This window comes from Macaca nemestrina, chromosome 3 (assembly GCF_043159975.1).
Source record: "Macaca nemestrina isolate mMacNem1 chromosome 3, mMacNem.hap1, whole genome shotgun sequence".
Lineage (NCBI taxonomy): Eukaryota > Metazoa > Chordata > Mammalia > Primates > Cercopithecidae > Macaca > Macaca nemestrina.
Window position 1 is genome coordinate 175,239,132 of NC_092127.1, and position 16,555 is coordinate 175,255,686.

The window sequence follows — 16,555 nt, forward strand, 5'->3', positions numbered from 1 at the left end:
ACACCCCCAGCAATAGTAGAGTTGACCATTTTGAATCAATATCTGATTTGTTTTGAATTTATTGGTTTCTGTGCATCAAATTCATTTATTCTATTTTTACTTAAAATATTTGGTATGACTTTAGACAGCTCAAAGGGTTATTTTATGCTCTCTGTTCCACTTCTGTGTATAAATTTTGCTTTCACAGTGCAGTCAGCAAAACTAATGGGAACCACGAAGCCACTTTTCTCTTTAAGAAGATCGTTTCTGACGTTTGTAGTTGGGCCAGACGTGATCCCTTCTCCCAGCGCCTCAGAGCCATTGCAAGGTTTACCTGGAGAGGAACCACCCTGGCTTTCTCCTGCAAAATAAGATTTGGGCTTTCAGGTCACCAAGTTTTTGCTGCAGATTTGTTCTCATTAAAATAAACTCTGGACAGCGGTCCATGCTTTTATAATTGACCTCTGATTTTCTTGAGGTTGGAGAGGCATCCCTTTAGAATGACAAAATTTTTTCTTGGAATTTCATTAATGGAATTTTACCTGTAATAATTTTTTTTTTTTTTTTTTTTTTGAGACGGAGTCTCGCAGTGTCGCCCAGACTGGAGTGCAGTGGCGCAATCTCTGCTCACTGCAAGCTCCACCTTCCAAGTTCACGCCATTCTCCTGCCTCAGCCTCCCCGGTAGCTGGGACTACAGGCGCCCGCCACCTCGCCCGGCTAGTTTTTTGTATTTTTAGTAAAGACAGTGTTTCACCGTGTTAGCCAGGATGGTCTCGATTTCCTGACCTCATGATCCGCCCGCCTCGGCCTCCCAAAGTGCTGGGATTACAGGCGTGAGCCACCGCGCCCGGCCTTACCTGTAATTATATTAAAAAGCAGTGATTAAAAAAAGAGAGCAAGTTACTGGTTAAGAAAGCTGGATTATGTCCTTGATACTGCAGTGACATATGACATTTACTTTTCTTAAACTAAAATTTAAGCCTCTTTCATTTCCTCACATCTTCATCTAGAATTTCATCCTCAACTACAGTTCCTTCATATACAGGTCATGTGATAAACAGAAACTTCAGTGTATATCATTTGCATATATTGCAGTTATCCTATACTTACTGAGCACCTATTATATCCCAGGTATTGTGTCCATTCAGTGCCTACGAAACCCCCAGAGGTGGTGATTAATAATTTTCCACTATTAAATTGAGGAAAGTTAATTTCAGAGAGCTTGCGTTATTTCCTCAAAATCACATTCTTAATAAGTAATATAGTTATTTCTGCTAATTGCTTGTCACGTATAGGAGATTTGCTAAATGCTTAATGTGGACAATTTTACTTAACCTCATAGTACTTTTATATTATTCTTGGTTCTCAAGTGAGGAAGCCAACACTTTAGGTCTTACGTGACCTAAAGGACTTTGCTGAGGTCACCCAGCAGGTAAGAGGTGAATACCAGTTTAAAAATCAAGGGAAATTTCATTTCTGAGTTCCCCGTCTTAACCATCAATATATTATTATATTGCTTTGTGACTGCTACAATGTATAAAAGCTCTGAATTATATCTCAGGTCTCTTACTCTGGAACTTATTCTGTGTGTGCTGTGGCTTTCGCCCTGTGGTTATTTGTGCCCTCTATATATTCCTCCTTAAAAAGAATGTTAGGGCCGGGCGCGGTGGCTCAAGCCTGTAATCCCAGCACTTTGGGAGGCCGAGGCGGGTGGATCACGAGGTCAGGAGATCGAGACTATCCTGGCTAACATGGTGAAACCCCGTCTCTACTAAAAATACAAAAAACTAGCCGGGCGTGGTGGCGGGCGCCTGTAGTCTCAGCTACTTGGGAGGCTGAGGCGGGAGAATGGCGTGAACCCGGGAGGCGGAGCTTGCAGTGAGCCGAGATCACGCCACTGCACTCCAGCCTGGGAGACACAGGGAGACTCCGTCTCAAAAAAAAAAAAAAAAAAAAAAAGAATGTTAGAAAATGAACTCTAAGCTGGGCGTAGTGGCTCACGCCTGTAATCCCAGCACTTTGGGAGGCCAAGGTGGATGGATCACCTAAGGTCAGGAGTTCGAGAGCAGCCTGGCCAACATAGTGAAACCCTGTCTCTACTAAAAATACAAAAATTAGCCAGGCATGGTGGCACGTACCTGTAGTCCCAGCTACTCAGGAGTCTGAGGCAGGAGAATCGCTTGAACCCAGGAGGCAGAGGTTGCAGTGAGCCGAGATTACACTACAGCACTCTAGCCTGGGTGACAGAGCGAGGCTCTGTCTCAAAAAAAAAAGAAAATGAACGCTAATGTATAATGTCACACCTATGAAAAACACACCTTTGGTTTAATGTCCAGGAGCCAGTTCCGTCCGTTATTAAGGGTCATCTTGGGTATAAATGGTAGCTTGTGGGCTTCCTAGAGCCAATTGTCGGTTTGTGTATTTGAGGAACGTGATTCCCTGTCATGCGTCTGTTAGAACGTGGTGTTGCCTTAGCAGGCAACAGAGTTGATTATTAAGATAGGCCTTCCTGCTGCTTTCGAATCAGACTTCTGAAACTTACTTACCAATTTTGAGATAAGCCGTAATAGGAACATTTTTTTTCTTAGTTTATGCATTCTTTGATCTTCCTTGTAGGTTGGGATAATTCTTCACTATTCCACCCTTGCCACAGTACTATGGGTAGGAGTGACAGCTCGAAATATCTACAAACAAGTCACTAAAAAAGCTAAAAGATGCCAGGATCCTGATGAACCACCACCCCCACCAAGACCAATGCTCAGGTATCTCCTATCTTTGTTGTATTATCTTAAGGGTCAATTAAGTGTTTTCTCTGCTTTCATTGAAGCATAATTGTAAATTATAACAAAATTGCTGAGTGAATTTTGGGAAGTAAAAGAACGGACTTGTACGCAGGACCTGCCTGGTTTTGAAAATGACTTTGGCTTTGAAAATGGCTTAGGCATCCTTCCAGCGGCGAGTCCTCAGTCAACTTCTGTACCCTCTCTGAGCCTTCCAAGATCATCTCAGAAGTGGGGCTGATTCTCCCATCCTCGAGTTGTGAGGAATAAATGAGTAAATGGGCAAAGCACTTACGATGGGATCGGCCATGTCATAGGCCCTATGAAACTGTCAGCTGTTTTTATTTCCTTGAGGTCATAATCTCAAGTATGTATCAATTTAATTATTCTGTGCAAAGGACAAAAAGACTTGTAATATGTCTTTCCTATCCATTGTAATATGAAAAATGGTAAATGAATGATCATGCTGGATGAGTAAAATCTATCAGTGATGACCAAGCCTGTTGAATGCCTGATATGTCACTGGCCCTGGGCCAGGGATTTAGAGAAGACCCCCTTGCCCTTTGGGAGTTTATAGTCTGCAGGAGGAGACAGGCATGAGCACTGACTGTGCTGTGTGAGAAGCATAGTGGAGATAAGTTATTTGAAAATGTAAAGCAAGAAGCCATTAATTTTGGGGGTGGGGGTTATTAGGAAATGCTGGGCCACTGGCATGAACCTTACTGTGATCAGGGCAAAGTGTAAAAGTGAAGAGTGAGCTGAGGAAACCTTGAGGAGTGCAGTTTGGCTGGAACCTCAGGTGTTTGGTGTCAGGTAGCAGGAATTCAGGATGGAAGCTGGCTTTGAGTCCTCTGTGGGTCCTATTTAAAATGTGGGCAGCCACTGAAGACTTTTAACTAAGGGAGTGGCCTGACACAGTGTCATTTTAGAAGGCAGCTATCGCTCTAGTGTGCAGTACTAATCAGAATCCCCAAGAATAAGGAATTCTGCTGAGGTTATTAGGGTATCCCCCATGAAGACCAGAACAGTGTCATGGAGAACACAGAGGAGGACCCAAGTTTGAGAGGCTTGAAGCAGTTTCTCTAGGACTGATGTCCAGCTGGATTTAAGAGATGTGTGAGGGAGAGAAATTTGAAGAAGACTGTGAGTTGTCTATTCTAGCTTGACAGAGGGTGTTTCCATCAACTGAGAAATAAGATAGGAAAAGCAGAAAGGGCAGGTGGGTGGGGGAGACGTGGAGAGGGGAAACGGGGCGGTAGGCTCATCAATACTTTCTTGTGGAGTGTTTACATTTTTAGAAGTCCAGGGCTCAGCAGAGAGGACAAGCTAGAGATTATGTAGGAGGAGCAGGAGACATTTCCTTATGTTATTCATTATCATTGAAGCCATGATAATGAATAGGATCTCCCAAGGGGAAGTTAGTTAAGAAAAGATTGATACTTGGACCATACTAGTGTTTAATAGATGGGTTGTGGAAAAAAATCACTGGATTTTTGGCTGCAGAAAGAGAACACCCGAGACCATGGAAGATTTGGGGGAGAGTGGTTCCGTGTTTGACAAGGAGCAGCAGGGGTGCTTGGTGGCCCCAGAGTTAAATTGTAGGATGAGATTTGACACCTCCCTCACTTCTATTAAGAGAAATGAGAGATGATGGTGTTTGGCTCAGAAACTTGGGAATCTGAAACTTGGGAACCTTAAGGAGCTGTTCCTTCCTGTAAGGTTCTGAGAACAAAGATACAGAGTTAAAGAAAAGGCAGCTTGGGCTTCAAACTCTTTGCAGTCCCCAAATGACACACAAGTATCCTCTTTGCATTAGACTGCTCAAGCTCTGCCCTTTAACCCTGCTTTCCCCATATCCTTTAGCTTAAGGAAGCCTGGGCAACACTGCCGTCTGGAGGGTGGGACACGGGATTTGCCCGTGAGACTCATCTGACCCCACAGAGGACATTTTTAGCATCATGGTAGTAAGTGGGTACAGCCAACAATAAGGTGATAAAGGCAAGGAAGTCGTGGTACTAGTGTTTGCAGAAGGAAGAGAGAAAAGAAATGGTAGTTCAAGGAAAGTTTTAGAAGGTGGGGAAACTTGAATGTGTGTGTGTGTGTGTGTGTGTGTGTGTGTGTGTGTGTATAGGCTGGAAATATAGGCTATATATATAGGCTGGAAATAGGCTGGAAACTTGAAAAAAAAATGTATGTATAGGCTGGAAATAAGCAGTACAGAAGATTTTAAAGATGCAAAATAGGGTTATTTAATAACAAGAAGACCAGGGGTTTGGTGACGTTGAAAGAAGAGTCACAGGGTGATAGGGCCCAAGATTAATTTTGGAAATAATGCTTTCTTTTCAGGTAAGAAGCAGATGTGAATTAGTATAGCAGGAAGAAGGGGAAGGTCACATATTATTGGCATCTCTCTAATCTGTGGAATGGAAGGCAGAGTTACAGTTTTATAGGGTAATTAGTTTTCTTTTCAGCAGTACTAACATCATGTTAAAGGATTTTAGTAACTAGGTACGACGAAGGAACAATATATGGACAAATGTATCACAGATACTGCCTTTATCCACCCAATGCAAGATTTGGGGCTATGTCTCAGGAAGGAGCAAATGCAAAATTAAGATCGACTCACCCAGGAGTATCCATCCTGGACGGAAATTTCTTTTTCAGAGAGATCAAGGAGCTCAGAGATGACCACAAAATGTTTCTTTGTAGGACCAGTCACTGCTCTGTTTCAATCAGCTTTTATTGCACCATCATTTCCCTTGCTGTCCCCTGCTGTTCTGTGGAAAAGGGGTCAGTAGGGCCTCTGCACTCTGTGAAGCTGCTGGGATCCAGATACCCTCCTTACCTCAATCTCAGTGGACTGGGGATGAGATACAAAGCAGTGGGCAGTCCTGGGACATGCAGGCTGAGCTGAACATTAATCAGTAATTAGTATGTCGTTACATTTTTTGTATGAACTATGGCACTTTTCAGTTCACCGGCTGAATCTAAAAGAAGCCAGTTCCCTCCCCACACACACACAAAACGCTGAAATCCTACCTGCAGGCACAGAGTGTTACTTTGCGTGGCCACAAGGTGGCAGAAGCTGATCAGCGTTCCTCTACTCGGAAACTCACTAGACCTGTGCTTTAAAACAAGAAATCTAAAAAACAAAACAAAATCACATTACTGCTAATAAATCAGCCTCCCGAACGAAACTCTCAGCTTATTATTGGAATAAAAATAATAGTTAATCTTCAGGGAATGACTTTTGAAGTACTGAGATGTTATGATAGATAATATGTTAAAAAGCGGAGTGATGAGTGGTTTTTCTGTGGTTCCTCCTTCCAGATTTTACCTGATTGGCGGTGGTATCCCTATCATTGTCTGCGGCATAACCGCAGCAGCGAACATTAAGAATTATGGCAGTCGGCCAAATGCACCCTAGTGAGTATTTTGTATTCTCTGTGTATATGACCCAGTTGTTTCTCTTTTAAGTAGTTTCTAGGCATCAGAGGTGATTGCAGTTTCTTAAATAACGTGTTGAAACATGAAGCATCGATCTGGTTTACCATATTCTTTTCCAGTTGCTGGATGGCGTGGGAACCCTCCTTGGGAGCCTTCTACGGGCCAGCCAGCTTCATCACTTTTGTAAACTGCATGTACTTTCTGAGCATATTTATTCAGTTGAAAAGACACCCTGAGCGCAAATATGAGCTTAAGGAGCCCACGGAGGAGCAACAGAGATTGGCAGCCAATGAAAATGGAGAAATAAATCATCAGGATTCAATGTCTTTGTCTCTGATTTCTACATCAGCCTTGGAAAATGAGCACACTTTTCATTCTCAGCTTTTGGGGGCCAGCCTTACTTTGCTCTTATATGTTGCATTGTGGATGTTTGGGGCTTTGGCTGTTTCTTTGTATTACCCTTTGGACTTGGTGTTTAGCTTCGTTTTTGGAGCCACATGTTTAAGCTTCAGTGCGTTCTTCATGGTCCACCATTGTGTTAATAGGGAGGACGTTAGACTTGCGTGGATCATGACTTGCTGCCCAGGACGGAGCTCGTATTCAGTACAAGTCAATGTCCAGCCCCCCAACTCCAGCGGGACAAATGGAGAGGCGTCCAAGTGCGCCAATAGCAGTGCGGAGTCTTCATGCACAAACAAAAGTGCTTCAAGCTTCAAAAATTCCTCCCAGGGCTGCAAGTTAACAAACTTACAGGCGGCTGCAGCTCAGTGCCATGCCAATTCTTTACCTTTGAACTCCACCCCTCAACTTGATAATAGTCTGACAGAACATTCGATGGACAACGATATTAAAATGCACGTGGCTCCTTTAGAAGTTCAGTTTCGAACAAATGTGCACTCAAGCCGCCACCATAAAAACAGAAGTAAAGGACACCGGGCAAGCCGACTCACAGTCCTAAGAGAATATGCCTACGATGTCCCAACGAGCGTGGAAGGAAGCGTGCAGAACGGCTTACCTAAAAGCCGGCTGGGCAATCACGAAGGACACTCAAGGAGCCGAAGAGCTTATTTAGCCTACAGAGAGAGACAGTACAACCGACCCCAGCAAGACAGCAGTGATGCTTGTAGCACACTTCCCAAAAGCAGCAGAAATTTCGAAAAGCCAGTTTCAACCAGTAGTAAAAAAGATGCGTTAAGGAAGCCAGCTGTGGTTGAACTTGAAAATCAGCAGAAATCTTATGGCCTCAACTTGGCCATTCAGAATGGACCAATTAAAAGCACTGGGCAGGAGGGATCCTTGCTGGGTACCGATAGCACTGGCAATGTTAGGACTGGACTGTGGAAACACGAAACTACTGTTTAACGTTGCTGGGCTTCCTAGGCAGAAATTCATAGAAACTGTGATATTCACATTCCTTCAAGCTATGAACATTTAAAAACTGTTTACAGCCACCATAGGGATTCAAAAGAATTTGGAATAAACTTTGAAGTTTTGGATTTTACTTATTTTTATCCCCAAATTGTTGCTATGTTTTAGGATGTGAAATAAAATCTTTCTAAAACATGGTTTTCGTTGTCGAAGCACCAACAGGACATTTTGGGATCTGAAATGTAATTTCTTAGAATCTGTACTTAACATTTCAGGCTTGTATTTAATATAATAAATAGGTGTTTGTTATTGTGTCAATCTGTTATTTTTATATTTTACAATACAAGCATTTAGTTCTACTTCAATGAAATTAGCGGTTTGGGGTAGTTTACACAGAGGTCAGTTATATATATATTGCATGGTTAAGTGTATTGATATTGGCACATAAATCAAAGTGATGTTTGGGTTGCTGTATTTTATAAGTCTAGTTTTAATGCTACCAGGTTTTAAAAGGATCTCTCAGGATGTTTTTTGAAAATGGAAATGCCTAAAAAATTCCCTACATTGCATTAATTTTGCATTATTCCTTGGATCCTGTTAATACTATTTTCAACATGGTTGTGGCCTTTTCATTGCTTTATATTTGGGCTTAAGTTTCTTACTGTTTTTGGTGGGGCCAGGTAGGGGTGATTCCTACACAAAAGTTATTCTTGAATGCAAATGGAGAGCTACCATTTAAGGTTCACATTCTTCCATATTGGCTCTTATGCTCACTTTTATTTTGTACTTTGGCATCTCTCTAATCTGTGGAATGGAAGGCAGAGTTACAGTTTTATAGGGTAATTAGTTTTCTTTTCAGCAGTACTAACATCATGTTAAAGGATTTTAGTAACTAGGTACGACGAAGGAACAATATATGGACAAATGTATCACAGATACTGCCTTTATCCACCCAGTGCAAGATTTGGGGCTATGTCTCAGGAAGGAGCAAACGCAAAATTAAGATTGACTCACCCAGGAGTATCCATCCTGGACGGATAAAGTTATCTAAGGAACAGATCAAGTTCCTTAGATTCATGCGGAAGTATTGATTAAATCCCATTCCAAAATTCTAAAAACAGCTGTGCTGCAAAAGTTCTCACTCACTGGTCTTTGCTACACTACAGCCTAACCCATCTCCAGTCCAGAGTCTCACTGGGGTTCTCAGTTTCCTCGTATGCAAGACAACGTCTGCAACATTGACACAGCTTTGATCTCTTTTCAGTGGAAGTCTAAAGGTTTGAATCAGATCGGATTCAAAAATACATATTCAAGAAATGCTAAAAAGAGTCAAGCCGTTTAGCTTAGTAAACTTTAAATTCTGAGAGATTAACTGCTTATGTACAGAGAACGATTCTCTGAGCCATCATGAGATTACCCATTCTAGTGTAAATGTTCACTTTTCACTGGGTTACTGCATTAGAAATGTTACTTTGCTTGACAATAATAAAACCGATAGTTTTAAGCCTTTTAGGTTTGAGTTTTAGAGACGTTCTTTTCTGGAAGGGGAAATAAAGTAGCCAGTGGATAGATTTGGAAATACTTCCTGGTTTATGGTCTCCTGGTAAATTGATACATTATGTACCAGATGGTGTTTGGAAATGACAAAGATAAGCTAATAAGAAATGGAGTGAATAATTCTTATTTATCACCATTTTTTTATTTGCTCAGTGTTTAACCTGTTTGACCTGCTGGTCAGCTGTACCTAGGGAGATAACTTTCTTCTTCTTTTTCCTACCTCTGCAAAGGAAGTGAGGAATTTTCCTTCCCGGAAGATGTTGCCCATTCAGAAAACATGTATTCATTTAAACATGCCTTATTTTAGGTAACAGACGAGGTGCTGGGGGTGGGGAAGGACTGGAAAAGAAATCAAACACTTGGAAGACGATGAAGATTCCACTGAAAATGTTCAAGGGGATTTTGTTCCTCATAGCGTGGAGAGTGATGAACGATCCCTTACTCATCCTTAGTATTTCAATTCGAGTTTTGATATTTGTGTATAGGAAGTGAGTAATATATTCCCTCCACCTTTGTCATTTATGATTTATAACTGAGATTCTCTATTTTTCATAGAATTTTAAACTGTTAAATGTTTCCGTTTTCTTAGAGATCACAGCATGATCATTTTCCTAATTTAAGAAATTTGACAAGATCCAAAGAATTCCTGACTTGCTGGACATGCTGGCAGGTTATACCATGCCCACGGCTAGAACCATGTTTGCCAATGCGGAGGCCACCATGCTTGGCAACACATTTCATTGCTTTTACAGTGTTTATTATCTATAATTGTATCAGACTTTATTCTTATCCTAGTTGTTTTGAGTGTTTAGTTTCATAATAAGGTATAGTTGGTTATATTCTACTTAAGGAAGCATTTATGATTCTTTTATTTCATGACTTTTTTTTAAGAGTTGAGGTCTCACTCTGTCGCGTAGAATGGAGTGCAGTGGGGATCATGGTACACCGTAACCTCGAGCTCTTGGGGTCAAGCGATCCTCCCACTTCAGCCTCCTGAGTAGCTAGAATTACAGGAACAAGCCAGCAGCCTGGCTATTTTTCTTTTTCTTTTTGTAGAGATGGGTCTCGCTGTGTTGCCCTGACTGGTCTCAAACTCCTGGCCTCAGGTGATCCTCCCACCCTTGCTTCCCAAAGTGTTGAGATTATAGGTATGAGCCACTGAGCCCAGCCAAAAGTTATTTTCTTAATGTAAACATATCTACATATTATATACATAATGTTATATACTAACCTGATTTTTAGGTAACAATTAGATTTGTGTATGAGTATTTTTGTGACAAGGTTTATATACTAATGTAAACGTATATTAATATTTCAGCTCATTAATAGGTGGCAACTGATTTTTAAATTTCAGGATAGTTTGGATAAATGTAACAATGTAACTATATCTACGTTTAATATATTTATATTAGTAATATATACAGATGGCAACTTAGGTATAGATGCTGATTGGAGTCTATACATAAGTCACATTATAGAGAATCAACAATGTTAGAACAGACTTACATGTTTCAAGCATTGAGTTCAGAATGCCCATACTGAAGTTGGTTGAGAACATAAAAAATTAGGAAGTAAAAACATTAACTGAAAACATCTGATGCAGGAATTTAACTAAATCATCAAGGAAAGTGAGGCATGCAACAGCAATCCAAAATTTAAAACAAATCTTAATTCTGTTTTTCTTTTTGGATTCCAATAATCATTTAGTTATTTTAATATTGACCCCAGTGCTTTTATCTGAGAGGTGATTTGATTGTTCATAATCACTTAATGATGTTTTCCAAATTTGAGTCATTTCATGACTTTTGCTAATTTTGTTGTATTTTTGTTAGCACTTTTATTAATACTGTCACGTGGATTATTGCTTATATTGAAATATAAGCAATAGTAAACGCAATAGATTTGTTTGTATAAACAAAGCAAACTCCTTAAGGAGAAATTTTTCATTGTTTGTAATCTGCCAGTGCTAAAAATATGACCACATGTTGCTAGGTCTTAGATGAAGGTGAGATTGTAACCAATAAAATTCTGTTTTTTGTTTTTTGGGTTTTTTTGTTTGTTTGTTTTAGTTTTGGTATGAACTCTCTTGAACCCTTCTAACCTACTCAGATCAGTTTACAGCCATGTCTTTTATTAGCCATTAGAAGCTCCTAAGCAGTGGTTTTAACTGGGCTGTGGGAGACATTGATTGATAAACATGTACAGTGTGTATTAACTTAGTTGTTGTAGGCTGATAAACGTGGTCTTTCCACCTTTTTTGTAGACCTGACCCAGCTTTGTATTATGTGAGGCCCCAGGCAGCCTTTGGTTAAAGCTTTTTTCCAGCCTCCTTTCACTGGACATGCCAGAGGCTTAGAAGTAGATACTGAATGTGAATTTACAGGTATTATACTATTTCTTACATAGTATTAAGAAGCTATATTTGTAGAGTCATTGATGGAGATGGACCACTACCTTCTCTCATAAAATTGAATGCTTGTAATTACTTGCTGGCTGTTATTTGCTGCTGCCATCTGGTTTAAGAAGACACTGATGAAGACCTATATCAGGTATTTTCAAAAAATTCAAAATGTATTCAAAGACTCTTCAGATGCATTCCAAAGAATGCAACAAATCACATCTTCAATTTTGTAATCAGTGTGTTCACCCTGTTTTGGCATATAAGACTAATGTAGGTTTGCTTTTATGGATAAATTTCTATTGTTCTAATCAGAACCTATATTTGCAAGACATGGTTGCTTGCAAAGCTGGGTTTGGTTATGAGTACTGTGAAAGGAAAATTAATCTCAGGACCCGCAAATCACAAAGCCAAAGGGAAAAGTCAAGCTGGGAACTGCATTGGGCAAACCTGCCTCCCATTCTATTCCTAAAATAAGATAGCTATGAAGATTAAAAAGCTACATACTTCCCTCACAATGTGCCCACAAGGAAATTCCTTGTGGACAAAGGACAGACAGAACTCAAAGTCATCCCTCTGCTCATGTGAGACAAATGCATATCTGATTGCTTCCTTTGCCCTGTTGTTTCACTAAGCCAGACTAAAGCATTGGTGGTTATTCCTGTAAATTGTGTATTCAGTGAAAGGGTAATCAGAAATGCAAAAGAATGCAATAGTTTGTCTCTTATCTACCTATGACCTGGAAGCCCCCTCCTGGCTTTCCAGACCGAGTTGTACCACATTTTCAGACCAAATGTACATCTTACACATATTGATTGATGTCTCATATCTCCCTAAAATGTAAAAATCCAAGCTGTACCCCTACCTCCTTGGGCACATGTCATCAGGACCTCCTGAGGCTGTATTATGGGCACGTCCTTAACCTTGGCAAAATAAACTTTCTAAATTGACACCTGTCTCAGGTATTTTGAGTTCACAGTGTTACCAGAAAGGGGTCCTGATCCAGACCCCAAGAGAGAGTTCTTGGATCTCATGCAAGAAAGAATCCAAGGCAAGTCCACAGTGCAAAGTGAAATGAAGTTTATCAAGAAAGTAAAGAAATAAAAGAATCGGCTACTCCATAGAGCAGCCCTGAGGCTGCTGGTGCACATTTTTATGGTTATTTTTTGATGGTATGCTAAACAAGGAGTGGATTTTTCATGCCTCCCCTTTTAAGACCATATAGGGTAACTTCCTGACATTGCCATGACATTTGTAAACTGTTGTGGTGCTGGTGGCAGTGTAGCAGTGAGGATGACCAGAAGTCACTCTTGGCCATTTTGGTTTTAGTGGGTTTTGGCTGGCTCCTTTACTGCAAACTGCTTATCAGCAAGGTCTTTATGACCTGTATTTTGTGCTGACCTCCAACCTCATCCTGTGACTTAGAATACCTTAACCGTCTGGGAATGCAGCCCAGTAGGTTTCAGCCTCATTTTACCCAGCTCCAACCCAGCTCCTGTTTAAGTTGGAGTTGCTCCAGTTTACATGCCTCTGACATTTCCACCCTCTCTTTTATAAGAGAACCCTTAATCCTAAAGGTTGTAGAGGGACGAAGATCCATATTCTGTAACTTCTTCAGGCTGAATAGAAGCGATGATATTCCTGCCTAACTATTAGGGTCTCTTGTGTTTGGGGTAGACAGGAGCTCAATCAGAAAGCATCACTATGGCGAGGGCCATTTATGACTCTTGAGTTTTGACAAGAGGTGATATCTGGAAGATTAATAAGTGTTCAGTTTAAGAAACATTCAGTAAGCTTGTCCTGTATTCCTACACAAAGAGTATAACAGCAACATATTCCATAAAAGTAAAGCAAAATAAGTAAAGTTATTCCAAGTAAACTAAATTAGAAGGTTTTTTATGAACGGGGCAGCTGTTGAAACTAAGCTGGTATAGGGTTGTTAGTTGATTGTAATGTGCCCAGAATTAGAATGCTGATCCAGATTTTTATATTACCCATCCCTCTTGTTTCTTCTGAGCAGCAGTCAGAGATCACTGGCTGGTTCACAGGAATAAGCAGGGTTAGCCTAAATTGCAGAGACAAACTTAAAAACAACAAACGAGACTAGAATTTAATAACAAGCGTACCATAGTTCTTGAAACATAATAATTTTCTCTCCAGTTTCCTATTTTTACTAAGACAAATTATAGTAAGACCGATTTGCTTTATTATAATTGGCCTGATTATTTGTATAAAGTACAGCAAGAATAGTTATTTTTCACATAGGCTTTTTAATTGGCTTTAAAGGAACTCTGTTACATAAGGAATCTCAGATAAGACTTTTTTAAAGCCGAGCCCCTCCATGAGTTTTTACCCTCAAATACTTATAAGTTGGATAAATTCCTTTCTTTTTGAGGTCCCAAGATAACTTTGGGCTCCTGGGCCTGTGAGAAAGTGACGTTCTTTAATTACCATAGTTCAGAAACCCTATACAGGGACTGTATAGGCAAAGTATGAGTCCAGTTCCCCAGAGGGTTTTTATTGTCCCTACAAGTCAGGTTTGATTCCTTAAAGGAAAACATACCATTCCAGTCAAAGCCTTGGTAGAATAACCAATTTCTCCAATTGTCTCCTGTTACAAAAGAAAATAGATTCTTATTAAACTTACGCAAGTAACTATATTGCCATAAATTAAGAATACTCACAGTTTCCAAATTTTGGAGAAGTCAGGCAGAGAGAAACAAATATGCTCCAAATTTTGTTCACAGGAGGATATTTTACTCAATTGCTAAAAGTTGTAAATAGCTCAAAAGTATTCTTAACTCTGAAAAGCAAAACAAAGGATCAGCAGCATTTTAAGCAAAGTTAAAAAGATTACACTTCTTCAGTTTAGTCCATGTAGTTAACTTCTATTTGATAGTTATGAACATTTCAGCTCTCTGTGAGAGTTCTGAGAGTTTTTCTTTATTCTGATGTCACAATCTACAAAGTTATCAGAAAATCTGCATTTAAGAACACCTGCTAGAGTTCTATGGTTGATTATAAATCACCTTCTAAAAAGGATTAAAACACAACGATTGTCTGAGCGATTGTGGAAGTTTTAGGACAGCCACTATTAAGGCCACAATTGATAAGGAAATTTGGTTACTTCTGTGGCACACAAAATTCTACAGAACAATGATAATTATTAACACACTAAATCATATTAGAATTATAGGAGTTTCCCATAACTTTGGAACATACACCAATAACACATTTATGTAAATATAGTCAAAGAAAGCAAAACACTTTCACATTTGATAATGCTTCCTGTATGATTTTTATACCAAATAAGCCAAATTTTACCTTTACATTAATGTACTATTAATTTGAAACCCAAGTTTTAATAAAATCATATGGACATATTTACCCAATTTTAATGTTTAACCATAAGATTCTTATAAAACTTTTATAACCCTTTATTTTTGTGAAAGAGCAGATTAGTGCCCTGAGGAAAACCTGTGGTGCTTTTATTCCAATGTTTAATTTTTGGAAAAACTGAATAATACCCCTTTAATTTTAGCCAATATGTTTGCACACAGAATCTCTCACAATTTTTTCAAACCTTCCACAACTGTTCAAACCTTTAGCTTTATTCTAACTTAAAACAATTCTTTAACCCTTTAGGCAAAAAATCCACATTCTCATGCCTTCTTATAATATTTACCAAAAGTACATTTTACTTTTTTTACACACCTTGAATGTAAAACTGTTTTCTTCAGTAGTCTCAATTACATGTTACAATGTTAACTTTTAGCAACTTTTACTTTTGATGAAAACCCTGGTTAGTAAGAAATTTTAATTGTGTACTAGGTGTGGTGCCTAACCTAGGACACACCAGGCAGAACTGCAGATAAGAGCTGATGCTCCACATAGCTAGGGGATGTGGCTAAGTCCACATGTCCCCAGACCTTATCTAGAATCTAATGGCTTTAAAGTAGGTAAATTGTTATGATTTCCATTCTTTTGCATTTGCTGAGGAGTATTTTACTTCCAATTATGTGATGAATTTTGGAATAAGTGTTATGCGGTGGTGAGAAGAATGTATATTCTGTTTATTTGGGGTGGAGAGTTCTGTAAGTGTCTCAGGTCTGCTTGGTCCAGAGCTGAGTTCAAGTCCTGAATACCCTTGTCAATTTTCTGTTTCATTGATCTGTCTAATATTGAGGGTGAGGTGTTAAAGTCTCCCACTATTATTGTGTGGGAGTCTAAGTCTCTTTGTAGGTTCCTAAGAACAGCGCAATCAAGTTAGAACTCAGGATTAAGAATCTCAGTCAAAACTGCACAACTACATGGAAACTGAACAACCTGCTCCTGAATGACTACTGGGTAAATAATGAAATTGAGGCACAAATAAAGTTCTTTGAAACCAATGAGAACAAAGACAGAATGTACCAGAATCTCTGAGACACAGCTAAAGCAACGTTTAGAAGGAAATTTATAGCACTAAATGCCCACAGGAGAAAGCAGGAAAGATCTAAAATCGACACCCTAACATCACATTAAAAAAAACGAGAGAAGTCCGAGCACGGTGGCTCACACCTGTAATTCCAGCACTTTGGGAGACTGAGGAGGGCGGATTCTGAGGTCAGGAGATCGAGACCATCCTGGCTAACACGGTGAAACCTCGTCTCTACTAAAAATAAAAACAGCCAGGCGTGGTAGTGGGTGCCTGTAATCCCAGCTAGTCCGAAGGCTGAGACAGGAGAATGGCATGAACCTGGGAGGTGGAGCTTGCAGTGAGTGGAGATCGCACCACTGCACTCCAACCTGGGTGACAGAGCGAGACACTGTCTCAGAAAAAAAAAAAAAAAAAAAAGAACTACAGAAGAAGAGCAAACAAATTCAAAAACTAACGGAAGACAAGACATAACTAAGAGCAGAACTGAAGGAGATAGAGACACGAAAAACCTTTCAAAAATCAATGAATTCAGGAGCTGCTTTTTTGTAAAGATTAACAAAATAGATAGACCAATAGCCAGACTAATAATGAAGAAAAGAGAGGAG

At 39.8% G+C, this 16,555-nt stretch overlaps 1 protein-coding gene and 1 long non-coding RNA gene across 3 annotated transcripts in view; one reads left to right on the forward strand and one right to left on the reverse strand.

Moving 5' to 3' along the window:
• Positions 1-7,893, forward strand: part of LOC105487850 (adhesion G protein-coupled receptor A3) — a 131,773-nt gene extending 123,880 nt beyond the window's left edge. The window contains exons 17-19 of the mRNA XM_011751479.3: positions 2,597-2,742; positions 6,091-6,186; positions 6,327-7,893. Of these exons, the coding sequence (XP_011749781.2) occupies positions 2,597-2,742; positions 6,091-6,186; positions 6,327-7,569 (1,485 nt within the window). The 3' untranslated portion in view covers positions 7,570-7,893. The remainder of the gene's footprint in view (positions 1-2,596; positions 2,743-6,090; positions 6,187-6,326) is intronic.
• On the reverse strand, positions 202-14,351 carry LOC139362448 (uncharacterized). Of its 2 annotated transcripts, XR_011621429.1 has the most exons (4): positions 14,215-14,351; positions 5,800-5,902; positions 5,387-5,537; positions 202-340 (listed from the first exon to the last, which is right to left on the reverse strand). It is a non-coding gene; the product is annotated as an uncharacterized lncRNA (long non-coding RNA). The 2 variants fall into 2 exon arrangements; XR_011621428.1 differs by lacking the exon at positions 5,387-5,537 and having other exon boundaries at positions 208-340.
• Between the last annotated feature and the right edge of the window lie 2,204 nt (positions 14,352-16,555).